Source organism: Schistocerca nitens, chromosome 12 (genome assembly GCF_023898315.1).
Source record: "Schistocerca nitens isolate TAMUIC-IGC-003100 chromosome 12, iqSchNite1.1, whole genome shotgun sequence".
In the NCBI taxonomy this organism is placed as follows: Eukaryota; Metazoa; Arthropoda; class Insecta; order Orthoptera; family Acrididae; genus Schistocerca; species Schistocerca nitens.
The window spans coordinates 108,263,081-108,285,519 of record NC_064625.1 but is presented as its reverse complement, the minus strand read 5'-3'; the positions used below and the strand labels follow the sequence as shown (position 1 = coordinate 108,285,519).

The following is a 22,439-nucleotide window of genomic DNA, read 5'->3' as shown; positions in this document are numbered from 1 at the left end:
CACTGCAACAAAAACGTCCGGGAAGGGCTGCGCGTGTGGTGTTTCACCAAGACAACGCACCCACACATCGAGCTAACGTTACGCAACAGTTTCTTCGTGATAACAACTTTGAAGTGATTCCTCATGCTCCCTACTCACCTGACCTGGCTCCTAGTGACTTTTGGCTTTTTCCAACAATGAAAGACACTCTCCGTGGCCGCACATTCACCAGCCGTGCTGCTATTGCCTCAGCGTTTTTCCAGTGGTCAAAACAGACTCCTAAAGAAGCCTTCGCCGCTGCCATGGAATCATGGCGTCAGCAGTGAAAAATGTGTACGTCTCCAGGGCGATTACGTCGAGAAGTAACGCAAGTTTCATCGATTTCGGGTGAATAGTTAATTAGAAAAAAAATCGGAGGCCTTAGAACTTGAATGCACCTCGTACTGGTATCGTGTGATGAAAGTGGCAATTTTGCTTGAACGTAAAGTGGAAAATCATTCACATATACAAGGAATAGGAGTGGACCCAAAATTGAGCTCTGTGGGAGTCCATTTGCGAATTTTTATCCCAGCCACTAAAATTTTCTACCTTTCCGACCCTGAATTCTTCGGCACAGCCTTTTGCGTCTGTTATGTCAAGTATGACTCAAACCAACTGTGTATAAAGCCATGAGATACATAAAATTTGAATTTTTCTGAGAGAGTATTATGATCCACGCAGTCGAAACCCTTGGAGAGATCATAAAGAATACCAACTGGCGATATATTTTTTAAGACTTGTACTGTTTAATGAGTGGATGTATAAATAATATTCCTAGTCGAGTAACCTTTCTGGAATTCAGATTGTGACAGGATAAGAATATTGTTTCCACTTAAGTGTCAGACTACTCTTCAGTATACCGCTTTTTGAATATTATGCAAAAAGATTCCAGTAAGGAAATTGGACGATAATTGTTCACGTCTGTCTTGTCACCTTTCTCATGAAATAGTTCAATACTTGTAGGTTTGAACGTCTCTCGAAAAATTTCCTGTGCCAGTATTGCACTGCATATATCAATAAGGACAATATTTATTTAGTTGTAACAGCTTTACAGAATTCTATTTTAAATTTCATCAGCCCAGAAAAGTTTCTTCATAGATTTTTTTAGAATTGTATTAATTTCCATGAAGAAAGCTGCTCCTACTTCTAGTTGCTTAAAGTTTTGTGGAATGATATTTTTGATACATTATCTTGCTGCTTCAACTGAACCATTTAATCCTACGTTTGCTGCTACGTTTAGAAATTGATTGTTAAAAGTAGTTGCGACTTGTGAGTCAGTCTATAAGGTGACAGGCTTCGGGGGCCGGATGTGAAGACCGCAGTTTCTGCAGTAAAAATCGCCGGAAAGATGCAGTCGAGAATCTAGCGTGTTTACATCTAAGATGGGTGTGTGTCAGTCGTCTTGACAGCTGAAGAATCGTCCTAATTTTGGCACTGACCGACGGATGGCGGTACTTTAAAATGAGTACGGTCAGTTTGGCGTCCAGACACGTGACGGGGAAACTCAACGGCCGGCACGTTGGCTCATGGCGGACTTTCTCCGGACCGCTTTTAGCATAAAGTGAATGTATGATCCAGAATGAGATTTTCACTCTGCAGCGGAGTGTGCGCTGATATGAAACTTCCTGGCAGATTAAAACTGTGTGCCGGACCGAGACTCGAACTCGGGACCTTTGCCTTTCGCGGGCAAGTGCTGTACCATCTGAGTTACCGAAGCACGACTCACGCCCGGTACTCACAGCTTTACTTCTGCCAGTATCTCGTCTCCTACCTTCCAAACTTTACAGAAGCTCTCCTGCTAACCTTGCAGAACTAGCATTCCTGAAAGAAAGGTAAAGTTTGGAAGGTAGGAGACGAGGAACTGGCAGAAGTAAAGCAGTGAGTACCGGGCGTGAGTCGTGCTTCAGTAGCTCAGATGGTAGAGCACTTGCCCGCGAAAGGCAAAGGTCCCGAGTTCGAGTCTCGGTCGGGCACACAGTTTTAATCTGCCAGGAAGTTTTGAATGAATGATGCAGAAGTAAATAATAACTGATCCCAACGTGGCGCAAAGGAGCTTGTAGGCTCATTTTAAAGCAGCAGCACCGGTTCTGCTCATATAAACGCCTCACCAGGCCCCCTTGTATATATATATATATATATATATATATATATATATATATATATATATATATATAAGCACTCTTTCTTCAGGCCACGAGTGGCTTACCGGGATCATACGACCGCCATGTCATCCTCAATTGAGGATGCGGATAGGAGGGGCTTGGGGTCAGCACACTGCTCTCCCAGTCGTTATGGTGGTATTCTTTTGAGTAGCTCCTCAATTGGCATCACTAGGCTGAGTGCACCCCGAAAAATGGCAACAGCGCATGGCGGCCCAGATGGTCACCCATCCAAGTGCCGGCCACGCCCGACAGTGCTTAACTTCGGTGATCTCACGGGAACCGGTATATCCACTGCGGCAAGGCCGTTGCCAGTTTTGAATTATAATAAATTGAATATCTTAGTAACTAAGTAAGTTTGTAAATTGGACATCTTGGAGGCACTGTGACAAAATTTTACGAACGAGGTGTCAAATATATAACTTTATTTTACATGTTTGAAAAATTCAAATGAGAAGCCGGATTGCGGTTTTCGTGATTAAAAACGCAGAAACTTGATAGATAAAAAAGAGAAACTATAAAGATAGCGGCAGTACGGAAAAGTAGACATAAGGAAATAGGTAATACAATAATATCAGTTATTTATGCATTGAAAGTAATTTAAATAATGAAAAGTTCTACATGAAGAACAAACAAATTTTAATAATATGAGAATAAGATCCCGTACAGAAATTCAGCGGTAAACTTCCGTCTGAATAGAACTTCAAATTACTCTGAGCACTATGGGACTTAACATCTGAGGTCATCAGTCCCCTAGAACTTAGAATTACTTAAACCTAACTAACCTAAGGTCAACACACACATCCATGCCCGAGGCAGGATTCGAACCTGGACCGTAGCGGTCCCGCGGTTCCAGACTGAAACACCTAGAATCGCTCGGCCACAACGGCCGGTGAATAGAAGTGTTACATGCATTTTATTGTATCTATATTAAGTGTAAATGTAAATTTTATGTGCAAACAAACTTAATTTGACTTCAGAGTGTTCAAAGCGAGGGCTTTTAAGGGCGGCCATTTTCTGTGGTGGGGCAGTCATTCAGTTGCGTTGAAAGGGGTAGCACATGTGACTGGCAAAAGGTCCGTCCACGAACTGGACCGCGAAGTCGCGTGGAACTTGTGATCTTCAGCAGTTGGGTGCTGCTGGACTTTGAAGAATTCGTGGTGGTGCGTTTGTGAGACTTGTGTAAATTTTTCGCACGCGTTAGAATTTTTTCGTACCGCGAAGTATTATTGTTTTTTTTTTTTTTTTTTTTTTTTTGAGAAGTATTCTCCGCTCGGAACTTTGTTCATCTTGGGGTTTCAGCTATTTAAAAAGAAACATTAAGTGAATAATTGCTGAATGATATTGATTAATATTTGAGTGGCGTTGTTGAACTAACCTGGTAAATATCTGAGGTCGAATCAAGGAAACTTACCAGTATTTCAGTCAAATCTGTCCTGAAAAAGTTAAAATAAACTCCAGTTTGTTAACACTGTGTTGTGTTCACTAAAAATTATTCCTGCCTGCTAACACTTCTTTTTAAAAACTTGACATTAATTTAAAATTACTGGGGATAGTGCAACGGATGTGGTTGGCACCTCTCAGACCAAACGTAGCCAATTTAGTTAATAAGTTCAACCACATTTTACAGAACCCCAAGGGGATGCATGATATGTAGGTGCTAGAGTGACAGTTGTTTATTTTTGTTTTTTTCGTGCAGAAGCACGTGGAGGCTGGAGCCATGTAGTTTTACTAGATAACTGACTTTGAAATAAAATTATTCTGATCACCCAATGCAACCAGTGTGTTTCTCTCTATCTCGCAGCTAGAGAGAAACCGTAGCGCGTCGCAAATTTTTCTCGACCCAGCGAAGCTCGCAAATGGGTATTTCTCGTCCGTAGTAGTTCGCAAGTCATAACAATGTCATTTAATTTGTCATGGTGTCTTGGATAGTGACTGGCTGTCCTGTCTCCTTAGACAATTTCCAATACAGTTATAATATTGTTACAGGCATCAGTTTAATAAGCCACGGCTGCAAAATACTAACACGAATTCTTTACAGACGAATGGAAAAAACTGGTAGAAGCCGACCTCGGGGAAGCTCAGTTTGGATTCCGAAGAAATGTTGGAACACGTGAGGCAATACTGACCCCACGATTTATCTTAGAAAATAGATTAACGAAAGGCAAACACACGTTTGTAGCTTTTGTAGACTTAGAGAAAGCTTTTGACAATGTTAACTGGAATTCTCTCTTTCAAATTCTGAAGGTGGCAGGGGTGAAATACAAGGATCGAAAGGCTATTTACAATTTGTACAGAAACCAGATGGCAGTTATAAGAGTGGAGGGACATGAAAGGGTTCAAATGGCTCTGAGCACTATGGGACTCAACTGCTGTGGTCATAAGTCCCCTAGAACTTAGAACTACTTAAACCTAACTAACCTAAGGACAGCACACAACACCCAGCCATCAGGAGGCAGAGAAAGTCCCTGACCCCGCCGGGAATCGAACCCGGGAACCCGGGCGTGGGAAGCGAGAACGCTACCGCACGACCACGAGATGCGGGCGGACATGAAAGGGAAGCAGTGGTTGGCTAGGCCGTGAGACACGGTAGTAGGCTATCCCTAATGTTATTCAATCTCTATATTGAGCAAGCAGTAAAGGAAACAAAAGACAAATTCGGAGTAGGAATTAAAATCCATGGAGAAATAGTAAAAACTTTAAGGTATGCCGATGACATTGTACTTCTGTCAGAGACAGCAAAGGACCTTGAAGAGCACCTGAACGGAATGGACAGTCTTTTGAAAGGAGGATATAAGATGAACATCAACAAAAGCAAAACTAGGATAATGAAATGTAGTCCAATTAAATCGGGTGACGCTGAGGGAATTAGATTAGGAAATGAGACGCTGAAAGTAGTAAATGAGTTTTGCTATTTAGGGAGCAAAATAACTGAGGAGGAGGAGATTAGTGTTTAACGTCCCGTCGACAACGAGGTCATTAGAGACGGAGCGCAAGCTCGGGTGAGGGAAGGATGGGGAAGGAAATCGGCCGTGCCCTTTCAAAGGAACCATCCCGGCATTTGCCTGAAGCGATTTAGGGAAATCACGGAAAACCTAAATCAGGATGGCTGGAGACGGGATTGAACCGTCGTCCTCCCGAATGCGAGTCCAGTGTGCTAACCACTGCGCCACCTCGCTCGGTAAATAACTGATGATGGTCGAAGTAGAGAGGACATAAAATGTAGACTGCCAATGGCAAGGAAAGCGTTTCTGAAGAAGAGAAATTTGTTAACATCGAGTATAGGTTTAGGTATCAGGAAGTGATACCTTGTGGTGCTACAGAGGAATGCTGAAGATTAGATGGGTAGATCACGTAACTAATGGGGAGGTATTGAACAGAATTGGGGAGAAGAGAAATTTGCGGCACAACTTGACTAGAACAAGGGATCGGTTGGTAGGACATATCCTGAGGCATCAAGGGATCACCAATTTGGTATTGGAGGGCAGCACAGAGGGTAAAAATCGTAGAGGGAGACCAAGAGAAGAATACATTAAACAGATTCAGACGGATGTAGGTTGCAGTAGGTACTGGAAGACGAAGAAGCTTGCACAGGATAGAGTAGCATGGACAGCTGCATCAAACCAGTCTCTGAAGACCACAACAACAACATAGGCATTATTTCTGTCAGTGCATGCACACTGCTGGACATTATAATGACTTTTCTTAAAACACCACAGTATTTTTTTGTAGTTTGCAGTTAATATCGGCTCCTGACTTACTCTGGCCTTTGCATTTGGTGCCATTTGATGCCGCAAACTTGAGACAACTTGAAACTTCATGGCAGATTAAAACTGTGTGCCGGACCGAGACTCGAACTCGGGACCTTTGCCTTCCGCGGACAAGTGCTCTACCAGCTGAGCTACCCAACCACGACCCGTGCTCACAACTTTTCTTCCGCCAGTATGTCTCCTACCTTCCAAACTTTACAGAAGCTCTCCTGCGAACCTTGCAGAACTAGCACTCCTGAAAGAAAGGATATTGCGGAGACAATGGCTGAGCCACATCAGCTCACACTCCGCTGCAGAGTGAAAATCTCATTCTGGAAACATCCTCCAGGCTGTGGCTAAGCCATGTCTCCGCTATATCCTTTCTTTCATCTACATCTACATGATTACTTTGCAATTCACATTTAAGTGCTTGGCAGAGGGTTCATCGAACCACAGTCATGCTATCTGCCTACCATTCCACTCCCGAACAGCGCGAGGGAAAAACGAACACCTAAACCTTTCTGTTCGAGCTCTGATTTCTCTTATTTTATTTTGATGAACATTCCTACCTATGTAGGTTGGGCTCAACAAAGTATTTTCGCATTCGGAAGAGAAAGTTGGTGACTGAAATTTCGTAAATAGATCTCGCCACGACGAAAAAGTCTTTGATTTAATGACTTCCATCCCAACTCGCGTATCATATCTGCCACACTCTCTCCCCTATTACGTTATAATACAAAACGAGCTGCCCTTTTTTGCACCCTTTCGATGTCCTCCGTCAATCCCACCTGGTAAGGATCCCACACCGCGCAGCAATATTCTAACAGAGGACGAACGAGTGTAGTGTAAGCTGTCTCTTTAGTGTCCTGCCAATGTAACGCAACCTTTCGCTCGCCTTCCACCACAATATTATCTATGTGGTCTTTCCAACCGAAGTTGTTCAGGAGTGCTAATCCTGCAATGTTCGCAGGATAGCTTCTGTAAAGTTTGGAAGGTAGGAGACGAGGTACTGGCGGAAGTAAAGCTGTGAGAACTGGGTCGTGCTTGCGATTGCTCAGCTCGTAGAGCACTTGCCCGCGGAAGCCAAAGGTCCCGATTTCGAGTCTCGGTCCGGCGCACAGTTTTAATCTGCCAGGAAGTTTCATATCAGCGCACACTCCGGTGCGGAGTGAAAAATCTCATTCCGTTGAGACAATTTGTCGAATCCACGACACGCGAATTAGCTGTTGTACTGCGTTCCGAAGGCGGGCCAACAGGAAATCAGACAGATCGTTACGTTTTGCCTCCTTGACGCAGGACTAAATTACATGGCGTAGAAGCAGTCGTGCGCACAATGGACAGTCTGCTGGGTGATTTCCGCTCTGGCCACTTTGCAGCAGGAGGCCGGAGGGGGGGACTTCCTGGTTTCCATGCAGCTGAGGATGAGCCGGCAGCTGCAGTGATAGGCGGGCCTGGGATAAGGCGAGCAGAGACAAGGCGGGGAAGCCTTGCCGCGCCGCGCCGCTGGGCTGGGGGTCTCCCACGGTTCCTGTCTAGCGTCTGCTGCTGTCAGATGCCTGGAGCTCTCTCTCCGTCCCACGTCCAGACGGTCAGTGGCAGTCCGCCGCGAAATGGCACCAGCAGCCGCCGTGGTCACGTGGCTACTCCTCCACGTGCTGTCCACGGGGATCGAAGCCCGCACCGGCGTCTGCACCCGCAAAGAGTCGTGAGTACTGCAGGGTCCACCCACGTCTAGTCAGCTCAGTCAGTCGCGACCAGAAGTTACCACACTAGCGATAACTGCCAATCCGTTACTGCCGCAGAGAGTTGTAATGGTCCACCTGGTCGTCGTTGATATCGCTAATTGCTGTAAACGCACTATTTCACTCCAATTTACGGAGCTTGTTAGCACTTGATGTTAGGTTGGCGCCATTACAATGTATTGTATTGTAGTAATCGCTGCTGCTTGCTGGATCGCTGCTGTGTCTCGATGCTGACGCTGGCTCTAAATCTGGTTGTCTAGGGTTAAAAAACATGAGGTCCCATGTTTTTCATGTGCTTTTGATGATAAAGAACGAGCGAAACCAACACGTATGTAAACATCAAATATTTATTACTTTAGTGGCCATATTAATTCCACTGTCCACCAAAGACCATAACACAACACAAAGTAGTACTTCCTTTACATGTTCTTTGCCTTGTTTTGCCAAACAATAACACAGAAACACACTTCACCAAAGTGACATTCCGACTGCCCTGACTGCCTCCGACTGGTCTCTCGACCCTTCTCGCTGCTTGTATTTATAACATTGTCAAAGAACTACTAAAAAGAGATATAGTTTATAAGTCACATGTACATCTGTTATCATAATTTGTGCAGAAAAGTTGTTAATTTGCATCGAGTGACATAATTTAACATGTTATTAAAATGACAGACAGATTTGTTGACTTGACAGAATAATTCTTTGTTACAAAAAGGTCGTTTTTTAGAAGTTTGTCAATTGACTTCTCTAATTTGCATAAATAAGTAAGTAATGTGAATTATGAAGAATTACATTGGTTTTCGTCTAAAATAGGATTGATTACGTGAATACTGAGTGAAAACGCTCCTAGTGAACAAATAGGTTTCACTGGGTGATTTTTATTTAAGGAGATCCAAAATACCTAAGTTGGCCACTATTTTTCGTACTTCATATTAATTATTTAAGATAAACTTAGTATTTTTCATGATGACATTTGCTGTATCAATGATCAAGTGATATTAACTTTTGTGTGGGTCAGTTATTCAGTATAATTTAATGGGTTGACTGTTTATGGAGACATGTTGTGCAATCATTGTTAACATACACAATAACTTTTCTATAATCATAAATACTCATTAAACTGGTTGAATTTGGAAGGGATCGCATACTTCATTAAAGTAAAGCCTTTAATATGTTCCGTTACAGAGTGTAGCTGAAAATTTCGTTTGTTCCCTCTAGAAATTGCACATATTTTTGAAAAAAAAAGGGGGGGGGGCGGCAAGTGCGATACGCTTATTGAGATATCTTTTAATATTTTTTGTGGGATCTAAAATTTAAAAAACCTCTCTCGCACCGGCCTGATTTAGCTTCACTGATCAGGATAGTAAAAACATGCGTATATTAAGGGAATTTTCATTCACAAAGCAGGCTTATCACATTCACACAGTTGAATACTGTTCTATCCTGATTAAATTGAGCTTAACTTAAATTCCATAAGGCAGTGAAGCAATTTCGAAGTCTCGGTGCGACGAAAATTGTCAGTCGATCTCCTGAAAACATTTGTAATAATTATTAACTTTCGGTGATCACATGGAGAAGACCGGAGATCTGCTGGTAAGACCGTGTTAGCCTATTTATTTGAACTGGATAGCTTGAGCATACTAAACGGCAGGTTCGTCCAGTGTAAATCAGACGTTCCCCACTGATCCCGTGCAACACAGCGTAGTAAGCAGACACTGACAATAATGAACAGCTAAATAATACGCGAACATACTTACTTTAGTTCATGTATTAAATTCCTTCTCATACAGAATCTCATCAAGATGGTGACTAGCTCAACAATACATACATATACATCCTCTTTCTTTCACGACTAATCGGCAAGATCTCAATCATTCTTTTCATAAGATGGGTGTTGCGTGTTCTTACGTTAGTTAGGTTTAAGTAGTTCTAAGTTCTACGGGACTGATGATCATAGATGTTAAGTCCCATAGTGCTCAGAGCCATTTGAACCATTTCTTTTCATAAGAGAAAACACAGATAGCAGATAAGCTATTCCATGGAGTAAATGGACGCTCCAAGGAATAATAGGGCTTCAAACTACTTTGCATTGATAATCATCGTATATTAAAGTTTAGGAATCGGTAAGATAAGAAGAGATATTTCGAGATATGTACTGAGTTATAAAAATAAAATTTCTGAAAATATCGCGGAGAGACCGCTGAAAGAGACATTACAATCTGCACACTTAGTAATATATATGGCGTTCCACTAAATATGTGTGCCTCTGTAAATTACGAAGTAATAGGCGACGGAAATACGTCACGTACACCTCCGTCTCCTCGCTTCTTCCAGTTCTTCGTCTGTTACTGCGGCGCATTACCAAGCTGCCTGTTTCCCGAAGTCGTCGTTCGGCACGTAATGGCTGCCGGAGCTCTTCTCCTAGGACATCTATGGGCGTACGCCATGGCTGCTTTTGTGGCATCGTGTCGGCACTCCCCGAGCATCAGCAACATGTCAAAGTACTCGTTGTTCGTTTATGCCATCTTTATCCGATGTCGGTAAATTTGGAGCCCCGTTTGTTTGTGTGGCTCGAACTGTCTGGTATACGGCCGTGTGCGGCGACAGTCGGCAGTCTAACAGCGCATCAAGGAAGCTTCTCGCTCCGTGACACCGGCAACGTTACAACTCGGCCGCACCACATTTAGCAGGCGCATTGCATTATGAGCGGCGTGTGTGGTACCTACCCCTGAAACTTTGAAGAGTTGTAGCTCCCAAACTAAAACCGATAGGAATGCAATTTAAGATTATGTATACACAGCTGGTGTTACTGATTCCAGTGCATGATAGAAACAACTATTGTTCAGTTTAAAAAATTATATCTTTTTGCTGTAACTATTTGAATAATAACACAAAATATGTTCATAGCTCCGCAGACAGTGTAACGTTTCTTATGGTAACCTACCGCAATAAATATTTCCGTCGCCTATTCCTTCGTAACTTACAGGGGCAAACACATTTAGTGAAACACCCTATATATATATATATTCCTGGAAATGGAAAAAAGAACATATTGACACCGGTGTGTCAGACCCACCATACTTGCTCCGACACTGCGAGAGGGCTGTACAAGCAATGATAACACGCACGGCACAGCGGACACACCAGGAACCGCGGTGTTGGCCGTCGAATGGCGCTAGCTGCGCAGTATTTGTGCACCGCCGCCGTCAGTGTCAGCCAGTTTCCCGTGGCATACGGAGCTCCATCGCAGTCTTTAACACTGGTAGCATGCCGCGACAGCGTGGACGTGAACCGTATGTGCAGTTGACGGACTTTGAGCGAGGGCGTATAGTGGGCATGCGGGAGGCCGGGTGGACGTACCGCCGAATTGCTCAACACGTGGGCGTGAGGTCTCCACAGTACAACGATGTTGTCGCCAGTGGTCGGCGGAAGGTGCACGTGCCCGTCGACCTGGGACCGGACCGCAGCGACGCACGGATGCACGCCAAGACCGTAGGATCCTACGCAGTGCCGTAGGGGACCGCACCGCCACTTCCCAGCAAATTTGTTGCTCCTGGGGTATCGGCGAGGACCATTCGCAACCGTCTCCATGAAGCTGGGCTACGGTCCCGCACACCGTTAGGCCGTCTTCCGCTCACGCCCCAACATCGTGCAGCCCGCCTCCAGTGGTATCGCGACAGGCGTGAATGGAGGGACGAATGGAGACGTGTCGTCTTCAGCGATGAGAGTCGCTTCTGCCTTGGTGCCAATGATGGTCGTATGCGTGTTTGGCGCCGTGCAGGTGAGCGCCACAATCAGGACTGCATACGACCGAGGCACACAGGGCCAACACCCGGCATCATGGTGTGGGGAGCGATCTCGTACACTGGCCGTACACCACTGGTGATCGTCGAGGGGACACTGAATAGTGCACGGTACATCCAAACCGTCATCGAACCCATCGTTCTACCATTCCTAGACCGGCAAGGGAACTTGCTGTTCCAACAGGACAATGCACGTCCGCATGTATCCGTGCCACCCAACGTGCTCTAGAAGGTGTAAGTCAACTACCCTGGCCAGCAAGATCTCTGGATCTGTCCCCCATTGAGCATGTTTGGGACTGTATGAAGCGTCGTCTCACGCGGTCTGCACGTCCAGCACGAACGCTGGTCCAACTGAGGCGCCAGGTGGAAATGGCATGGCAAGCCGTTCCACAGGACTACATCCAGCATCTCTACGATCGTCTCCATGGGAGAATAGCAGCCTGCATTGCTGCGAAAGGTGGATATACACTGTACTAGTGCCGACATTGTGCATGCTCTGTTGCCTGTGTCTATGTGCCTGTGGTTCTGTCAGTGTGATCATGTGATGTATCTGACCCCAGGAATGTGTCAATAAAGTTTCCCCTTCCTGGGACAATGAATTCACGGTGTTCTTATTTCAATTTCCAGGAGTGTATATATAATTTTCTTCGAGATCTTGTAGGATCACGCAAAGCATACTGCCTCATTTGAGCGTTCTTTCTGATCTTCCACGATTCTATCTTTTTTTTTTTCGCTAAGGAGTCTCTTTCCATCATCAGTCCACTTTGTCCCTGGTTTCTGAGGGACCCCATTCTCCTCCTTTTTCTGACATCTGCTGCTGTGTGTGACATCTTCTCCGTAGTTTTCCTAGCGCGTAATCTGTATCCCTCTTCTGTCAGCTTAAGGCCGAGAATTTTTCTCGTGATTTTCCTTTCTTCCTTCAGTATGCTTTCCTTGTAACTTTTCGTATGGAGTGTTAGCGTTTCACTTGCATGCAGTACTTCAGGTTTGATCACTGTGTTTTAGTGCCTGACTTTTGTGTGAATGATCTTGCGTTTTTTATTATATACGTGCTGTGTCTTGCCGAACGCTCTCTTCATTTTTTGTAGTCGAGTCTTCTGTGCTATCTTTACTACACCTTGAAATGCGCAACTCTGTTTATTTTGCCGTTTATTGTGTCTAATTTTGTTATGTTTAATTTTGAGCAGAAAAATTCAGACTTTCCGAAAGATACTTGCAGCCCAACTTTCTCCGCGCATTTGTTTGGTTGTTTTCGCCAGTATGGTTGAGTTTTCTCTTCTTTTTCCCATTCCCTCATTACGTTGTCTAGTACTAGGTTGAATAATAGTGGGGATAATCCGACACTTTGGCGCACTCCAGTTATAATCATAAAGGTATCAGAGATTTCACCCATGAATTTAACTTTCGATGCTGTGTCAGCTATGTCTGTCTGATAAATGGTAGTGCTTTCGGGTCGAGTCCCTGTTCTTCTAAGACGTTGAACAAGGATTTTCGGTCAACGCAATCATACGCTTTTCTTGGAATCTATGAAGGAGGAAATCATTGGCGCATTCCTGATTGCCTTGAAGTTTAGAATTGTTTTCAGATTGAGGATTTGTTCTGTGCATGAACGACCGGGGCGAAAGCCTGACTGGTATTAACCAATTTTGTGTTCTAACTGTTCTTGTATTGTAACCTAGTGTTCTCTGGAGTAAGCAGGTGTATATGTACACAGTTTTCACAGAATCTTCAGTGCGGGAGTCTTACTTGCACTATACATAAAACTAGTTCATCTATCCTGGGAACCAAGAATCTCAACGATGATTTTTGCCTCTTTTCGATATAGATAATAGCTAGCTATAGGTCCCAAGACCGTATCAAAAACTCTACAGTAGTTCCTCAGAGTAGTCTGGAGATATAAAAAGAAGCCAGCACAAATCTTTAACTTATACAGGGTGGTCCATTGATCTTGACCGTGCCAAATATCTCACGAAATACGCGTCAAACGAAAAAACTACAAAGAACGAAACTTGTCTAGCTTGAAGGGGGAAATCAGATGGCACTATGGCTGGTCCGCTAGATGGCGCTGCCATAGGTCAAAAGGATATCAACTGAGTTTTTTAATATAGGAACCCATATTTTTATTACATATTCGTGTAATACGTAAAGAAATAAGAATGTTTCAGTTGGACCACTTTTTCGCTTTGTGATAGATGGCGCTGTAGTAGTCACAAACATATGGCTCACAATTTTAGACGAACACTTGGTAACAGGTAGGTTTTTTAAATTAAAATACAGACCGTAGGTACGTTTGAACATTTTATTTCGGTTGTTCCAATGTGATACATGTACCTTTGTGAACTTATCATTTCTGAGAACACATGCTGTTACAGCGTGATTACCTGTAAATACCACATTAATGCAATAAATCCTCAAAATGATGTCCATCAGCCTCAATGCATTTGGTAATACGTGTGACGACGTTCCTCTCAACAGCGAGTAGTTCGCCTTCCGTAATGTTCGCACATGCATTGACAACGCGCTGACGCATGTCGTCAGGTGTTGTCGGTGGATCACAATAGCAAATATCCTTCAACTTTCCCCACAGAAAAAAACCCCGGGACGTCAGATCCGGTGAACCTGCGGGCCATGGTACGGTGCTTCGCAATCCACCTGTCATGAAATATGTCATTCAATACCGTTTCAACCGCACGCGAGCTATGTGCCGGACATCCATCATGATGGAAGTACATCGCCATTCTGTCATGCAGTAAAACATCTTGCAGTAACATCGGTATAGAACATTACGTAGGAAATCAGCATACATTGCACCATTTAGATTGCCATCGATAAAATGGGGGCCAATTATCCTTCCTCCCATAATGCCGCACCATACATTAACCCGCCAAGGTACTGATGCTCCACTTGTCGTAGCCATCGTGGATTTTCCGTTGCCCAATAGTGCATATTAATCCGGTTTACGTTACCGCTGTTGTTGAATGACGCTTCGTCGCTAAATAGAACGCGTACAAAAAAATCTGTCATCGTTCCGTACTTTCTCTTGTGCCCAATGGCAAAAGCGTACCCGACGTTCAAAGTCGTCGCCATGCAATTCCTGGTGCATAGAATTATGGTACGGGTGCAATCGATGTTGATGTAGCATTCTCAACACCGACGTTTTTGAGATTACCGTTCTCGCGCAATTTGTCTGCTACTGATGTGCGGATTAGCCGCTACAGCAGCTAAAACACTTACTTGGGCATCATCATTTGTTGCAGGTCGTGGTTGACGTTTCACATGTGGCTGAACACTTCCTGTTTCCTTACATAAGGTAACTATCCGCCGAACGGTCCGGACACTTCGATGATGTCGTCCAGGATACCGAGCAACATACATAGCACACGCTCGTTGGGCATTTTGATCACAATAGCCATACATTAACACGATATCGACCTTTTCCGCATTTGGTAAACGGTGCATTTTAACACGGGTAATGTGTCACGCCCCCCCCCCCCCCCCCATGAACCATGTGGACCTTGCCGTTGGTGGGGAGGCTTGCGTGCCTCAGCGATACAGATAGCCGTACCGTAGGTGCAACCACAACGGAGGGGTATCTGTTGAGAGGCCAGACAAACGTGTGGTTCCTGAAGAGGGGCAGCAGCCTTTTCAGTAGTTGCAGGGGCAACAGTCGGGATGATTGACTGTATGATTAAATGATGATGGCGTCCTCTTGGGTAAAATATTCCGGAGGTAAAATAGTCCCCCATTCGGATCTCCGGGCAGGGACTACTCAAGAGGATGCCGTTATCAGGAGAAAGAAAACTGGCGTTCTACGGATCGGAGCGTGGAATGTCAGGTCCCTTAATCGGGCAGGTAGGTTAGAAAATTTGAAAAGGGAAATGGATAGGTTAAAGTTAGATATAGTGGGAATTAGTGAAGTTCGGTGGCAGGAGCAACAAGACTTCTGGTCAGGTGACTACAGGGTTATCAATACAAAGTCAAATAGGGGTAATGCAGGAGTAGGTTTAATAATGAATAGGAAAATAGGAATGCGGGTAAGCTACTACAAACAGCATAGTGAACGCATTATTGTGGCCAAGATAGATACGAAGCCCACACCTACAACAGTAGTACAAGTTTATATGCCAACTAGCTCTGCAGATGACGAAGAAATTGAAGAAATGTATGATAAAATAAAAGAAATTATTCAGATAGTGAAGGGAGACGAAAATTTAATAGTCTTGGGTGACTGGAATTCGAGTGTAGGAAAAGGGAGAGAAGGAAACGTAGTAGGTGAATATGGATTGGGGCTAAGAAATGAAAGAGGAAGCCGCCTGGTAGAATTTTGCACAGAGCACAACTTAATCATAGCTAACACTTGGTTTAAGAATCATGATAGAAGGTTGTATACATGGAAGAACCCTGGAGATACTAAAGGGTATCAGATAGATTATATAATGGTAAGACAGAGATTTAGGAACCAGGTTTTAAATTGTAAGACATTTCCAGGGACAGATGTGGACTCTGACCACAATCTATTGGTTATGACCTGTAGATTAAAACTGAAGAAACTGCAAAAAGGTGGGAATTTAAGGAGATGGGACCTGGATAAACTGAAAGAACCAGAGGTTGTACAGAGTTGCAGGGAGAGCATAAGGGAACAATTGACAGGAATGGGGGAAAGAAATACAATAGAAGAGGAATGGGTAGCTTTGAGGGATGAAGTAGTGAAGGCAGCAGAGGATCAAATAGGTAAAAAGACGAGGGCTAGTAGAAATCCTTGGGTAACAGAAGAAATATTGAATTTAATTGATGAAAGGAGAAAATATAGAAATGCAGTAAATGAAGCAGGCAAAAAGGAATACAAACGTCTCAAAAATGAGATCGACAGGAAGTGCAAAATGGCTAAGCAGGGATGGCTAGAGGACAAATGTAAGGATGTAGAGGCTTGTCTCACTAGGGGTAAGATAGATACTGCCTACAGGAAAATTAAAGAGACCTTTGGAGATAAGAGAACCACTTGTATGAACATAAAGAGCTCAGATGGGAACCCAGTTCTAAGCAAAGAAGGGAAAGCAGAAAGGTGGAAGGAGTATATAGAGGGTCTATACAAGGGCGATGTACTTGAGGACAATATTATGGAAATGGAAGAGGATGTAGATGAAGAAGAAATGGGAGATGCGATACTGCGTGAAGAGTTTGACAGAGCACTGAAAGACCTGAGTCGAAACAAGGCCCCCGGAGTAGACAACATTCCATTGGAACTACTGACGGCCTTGGGAGAGCCAGTCATGACAAAACTCTACCATCTGGTGAGCAAGATGTATGAAACAGGTGAAATACCCTCAGACTTCAAGAAGAATATAATAATTCCAATCCCAAAGAAAGCAGGTGTTGACAGATGTGAAAATTACCGGACAATCAGTTTAATAAGCCACAGCTGCAAAATACTAACACGAATTCTTTACAGACGAATGGAAAAACTAGTAGAAGCCGGCCTCGGGGAAGATCAGTTTGGATTCCGTAGAAATACTGGAACACGTGAGGCAATACTGACCTTACGACTTACCTTAGAAGAAAGATTAAGGAAAGGCAAACCTACGTTTCTAGCATTTGTAGACTTAGAGAAAGCTTTTGACAATGTTGACTGGAATACTCTCTTTGAAATTCTAAAGGTGGCAGGGGTAAAATACAGGGAACGAAAGGCTATTTACAATTTGTACAGAAACTAGATGGCAGTTATAAGAGTCGAGGGGCATGAAAGGGAAGCAGTGGTTGGGAAAGGAGTGAGACAGGGTTGTAGCCTCTCCCCGATGTTATTCAATCTGTATATTGAGCAAGCAGTAAAGGAAACAAAAGAAAAATTCGGAGTAGGTATTAAAATCCATGGAGAAGAAATAAAAACTTTGAGGTCCGCCGATGACATTGTAATTCTGTCAGAGACAGCAAATGACTTGGAATGGACAGTGTCTTAAAAGGATATAAGATGAACATCAACAAAAGCAAAACGAGGATAATGGAATGTAGTCGAATTAAGTCGAGTGATGCTGAGGGAATTAGATTATGAAATGAGACACTTAAAGTAGTAAAGGAGTTTTGCTATTGGGGGAGCAAAATAACTGATGATGGTCCAAGTAGAGAGGATATAAAATGTAGACTGGCAATGGCAAGGAAAGCGTTTGTGAAGAAGAGAAATTTGTAAACATCGAGTATAGATTTAAGTGTCAGGAAGTCATTTCCGAAAGTATTTGTATGTAGTGTAGCCACGTATGGAAGTGAAACATGGACGGTAAATAGTTTGGACAAGAAGAGAATTGAAGCTTTCGAAATGTGGTGCTACAGAAGAATGCTGAAGATTAGATGGGTAGATCACATAACTAATGAGGAGGTACTGAATAGGATTGGAGAGAAGAGGAGTTTGTGGCACAACTTGACCAGAAGAAGGGATCGGTTGGTAGGACATGTTCTGAGGCATCAAGGGATCACCAATTTAGTATTGGAGGGCATCGTGGAGGGTAAAAATCGTAGGGGGAGACCAAGAGATGAATACACTAAGCAGATTCAGAGGGATGTAGGTTGCAGTAGGTACTGGGAGATGAAGAAGCTTGCACAGGATAGAGTAGCATGGAGAGCTGCATCAAACCAGTCTCAGGACTGAAGACCACAACAACAACAACAACAACAACAATGTGTCACGATGAAAATACCGCCCGCACTAGCGGAATGTTAGGTGATACCACGTACTTATACGTTTGTGAGTATTACAGCGTCATCTGTCACAAAGCGAAAGATGTGGTCCAACTAAAACATTCATATTTCTTTACGTACTTCACGAATATGTAATAAAAAATGGGGGTTCCTATTTAAAAAAACGTCATCTAGGGGGCCAACCATAGCGCCATCTAGTTTCCCCCTTCAAGCTAGACGAGTTTCGTTCTTTGTAGTTTTTTCGATTGATGCTTATTTCGTGAGATATTTTGCCCGGTCACTAAAAATGGATCACCCTGTGTACGTATTTATAGAAGATTTAATAAAATAGTTTTATTTACTTACTACAACATGAGAACAACTTACATTTTATATTTGCATACAGTAATATTCGTGTATGGTATTTTTGAAGGATGACGAATACAGTCTATGGTCAAATGGCAAAATATATTTTTACTTCACTCGTACTGTGAAACCTTGCATCTTACCAAATTTCAGTGTTCTGCGTCAACGGGAAGTACCCTATAGGCTTTGATGAGTCAGTTTTCGAGTGTAAAAATATGCCGCATAAATGGCCGTATCCTTTGATTTAATTGAATTACAAGCTTAAATTTTTTACACTGCCAAGGGACCATATACGGTAATATGTGACATGTGAACTTGATACATCAACGGTCTGCTGAGAAAACGTGGTTCTTAACGGGCGGACGGACGGGTAGCAAAATGATCCGTTGAGGGTTCCGTTTTTACAGAATGGCGTAGGGAACCATAAAAAAAGGAAATTTAGTTTAAAAAGACGCAACTGGCCTTATAATTTTTGTTTGTTTACACAATAATTTTTCAATGACACGATCATAAATGGCTTCAGTCACGTTCGCCATCATCAGGGGTACAAAAAGATGTGAAGTTATATAAAGACTTTAATGCAAGTAAAAAGAATTGAGCTAAGTGTACTTGTGGTATTAAAGTCGATCTACTTGAGCGGTAAGTAAAGTGTTATCAAAATAAACGTGGATCACACGTAACTGCTCCATTTAGCGAACAAATGTTAGTGCGTTGTCAAACTGAACGTGTTTCGAAAAGTCAGGGAATTGCATACATAGGTACAGTGCACCTTCCTTTCCTTACTTTCTGCACTAGAAGCGCTCGCCATCTATAAGGCAACGCTAATTTTTCACATCAACATTTACGCTCTGAAAGGGACCTCGCAGTGGGGGGACGCAGGGACGACGGTTGCCGGTAAGCATCCGGTGCGCTAGTATCTGTCTAATTTTACCTTCACGGTGTTTCCGTGAGACATGCGTAAGAAGGAGCAGTGTGTTTACTGACTCTTCTAACAGCATACGGTCTCGAAACTTCAGCAGTAAACCATGCTGTGATGCAGAATGCCTCCCTCGCCTCTGCTACCGGAGTTGCTTTCTCGTTTGCTAAAAGACCTTGTAACGAAACGAGCTGGTATTCTTTGAATCTTCTCTATTTCCTCTGTAAACTCTATCTGGTACCGATCCCAGACTGACGAGCAGTATCTCAGCATTAATCGAACGAGTGTTCTATAAGCTACTGCCTTTGTTGGTGGAGCACATTTCCCAAGAATTCTTCCAATAAATCTTAATTTGGTATTTGCCTTACTTTCGATTAATTTTATACGCTCTTTCCACTTAAAATCGCTTCGTAAGCATACTCATAGACATTTTATGGGAATAGCTGTTTTCAGTTGTTCTAGAATGTTATAGTCAGACAATTAAGGATCTTTGCATGTATTCGCAGATTGCACTTGTTTACGTTCAGGGTCAATTGCCACTTCCTGCATCACGTGTCGAATCTCTGCAGGCCTTACAAACATATTTTACTCAGTTGTACGTAAATATAAAAATAGATTGCAGGTCGTTAAATCAGTAAAATGGTATTTAAAGCAAAGGAACTTGTTCGTAATAAAGGAAACAAAGCAGTGACTCTTCTGATAAAAATTTGCAACGGCCAATGGGACAGTGGTTCTGACTGTTACGAGGGTTGTCCAGAAAGTAACTTCCGGTCGGTCGCTAAATGGAAACCACAGTGAAAATGAGAAACATTTTATTTGCAAGAGTTAGCTACACCTTCCAGATACTTCTCTACATAGTCACTGCTATGACTTAGACATTTGTCGGGGCGTTATACCAAATTTCCAATACCATCGTCATAGAAGGCAGCCGCCTGTGCTTTCCGATGATTGTCTATGCTGGTCTATAGCGCATAGCCTGTTTCCAAGTGTTGTCTTCGTATCCAGCGTTTCATGTGAACAGAGATGACACTCTGGACGAGCCAATTAGGGCTGTGTCGTGGGTGATCGAACACTTCCCATCGAAAAGGCTGCAGGAGCGTCTTCACTGCCCCTGCAGAGTGCGGCTGAGGAAGTGCGTGGCAGTTGTGTTATGTGGGCTGCATTCATCAAGGCGAAGCCTCTGAGCGGGCCCTCCTACTTGGCGGGAGACATCGTTGTTCTAGACAGCTTTACTCGCTCACACTGCGCTCACAACTGAAAAGAGCGTCTTGATGCGAACGACGGTCATACTAGAGACACTACCCAACGCATCTGTGCAAAGCTTCATCGGGTGTTCACTGTGGTGTCAGTTTCGTGACCGATCGGAACTTACTTTCTGGACAAACCTCGTATATCTTAACATCAGTGCCCATACGCTTAGAAGGGACGACACGGTTAAGGAAGGCTTTATGCCGCACCTTGCCGGCCTTCCTCACACAGGTGCAAGGTGTGTTTACATTCGCTGGGCACTTGCTTCATCGGGTGTTCATTGTGGTATCCATTTCGTGACCGATCGGTAATTTCTGGACAACCATTGAAACGTCCCCTTAGAAAAATTAATGAATTACTGTGCTGATAAACCTCTTACATTATTTGCTTTTCAAACAGCTGAGCAAAACTGAACGTACTCAGACATTACTCTCTCTACTTATTCTGATCAACACTAAACTGACAGCCAATATTTTTAGCGGAACGCAATCTGACTTTTAATAATCCCTACAAAAGAATGGCCCTGACTAACAATCTATACCTTTCATGAATCACTTACCTCACAAAAATCTTCGTTACTCAAACTACTGCAATACAGCGAACGCCAACACTGCCAGCTAAATAAAAGATTCTAACTACTGAAGGCACTTACTACTGATAGGCATAGTTACCAAATGAAAGATTTTGATAGAGAACAAACAATGTATTTACCTTAATAGTGTTCAAAAGTCATTATGTATATATATATATATAATCAGTTCATCGCACCCAATATTACAAATTTACTCTTTCTGATGGACACACATCCAGATCGTCCACTCTAAAAATTCCGCCATCTCTCTCCCAACATACACCACTGCTGGCGGCTCACCTCCAACTGCGCAACGCTACGCGCTGTTAACATCCAGCTGCCCAACACTACAATACCATATACTCCAACAATCCAAACGAACCACAGCCTTCACACAGCACAGTCAGTGATTTTCATATAGAGCGCTACGTGGCGTTACCAACATAAGAACCTAAACAGCCTACTTACACCATCGTATGTCTTAACATCAGTGCCCATACGCTTCGAAGTGCCGAAGCGGCCCGGACGGCACAGTAAAGCATGGTACAAAATTTCATTGCCGTATATTGAAAATTCGTGCATCTTTTAAATTGTGTGTTTTATGAACGTGCCAACCCCCCGCCCCTCCTAAGAATCACGTCCCACATTTTGTAACGCCCATGGCACCATCAGAAATCGCGGTGACTTCAATGTACACTCCTGGAAATTGAAATAAGAACACCGTGAATTCATTGTCCCAGGAAGGGGAAACTTTATTGACACATTCCTGGGGTCAGATACATCACATGATCACACTGACACAACCACAGGCACATAGACACAGGCAACAGAGCATGCACAATGTCGGCACTAGTACAGTGTATATCCACCTTTCGCAGCAATGCAGGCTGCTATTCTCCCATGGAGACGATCGTAGAGATGCTGGATGTAGTCCTGTGGAACGGCTTGCCATGCCATTTCCACCTGGCGCCTCAGTTGGACCAGCGTTCGTGCTGGACGTGCAGACCGCGTGAGACGACGCTTCATCCAGTCCCAAACATGCTCAATGGGGGACAGATCCGGAGATCTTGCTGACCAGGGTAGTTGACTTACACCTTCTAGAGCACGTTGGGTGGCACGGGATACATGCGGACGTGCATTGTCCTGTTGGAACAGCAAGTTCCCTTGCCGGTCTAGGAATGGTAGAACGATGGGTTCGATG

At 43.6% G+C, this 22,439-nt stretch overlaps 1 protein-coding gene and 1 pseudogene across 3 annotated transcripts in view; one reads left to right on the top strand and one right to left on the bottom strand.

The window, feature by feature from the left end:
* Positions 1-2,372: 2,372 nt before the first annotated feature.
* On the bottom strand, positions 2,373-2,490 carry LOC126215449 (5S ribosomal RNA; annotated as a pseudogene).
* Positions 2,491-7,421: 4,931 nt separating this feature from the next.
* LOC126215038 (multiple epidermal growth factor-like domains protein 11) overlaps positions 7,422-22,439 on the top strand; it is a 111,701-nt gene continuing 96,683 nt past the window's right edge. For 2 of the 3 annotated variants that reach the window (XM_049941676.1, XM_049941674.1), the window contains exon 1: positions 7,424-7,631. In XM_049941676.1, the coding sequence (XP_049797633.1) occupies positions 7,537-7,631 (95 nt within the window). In that variant the 5' untranslated portion in view covers positions 7,424-7,536. Of the gene's footprint in view, positions 7,632-22,439 lie in introns of all 3 variants that reach the window. The other variant, XM_049941675.1, reaches the window with a different exon arrangement.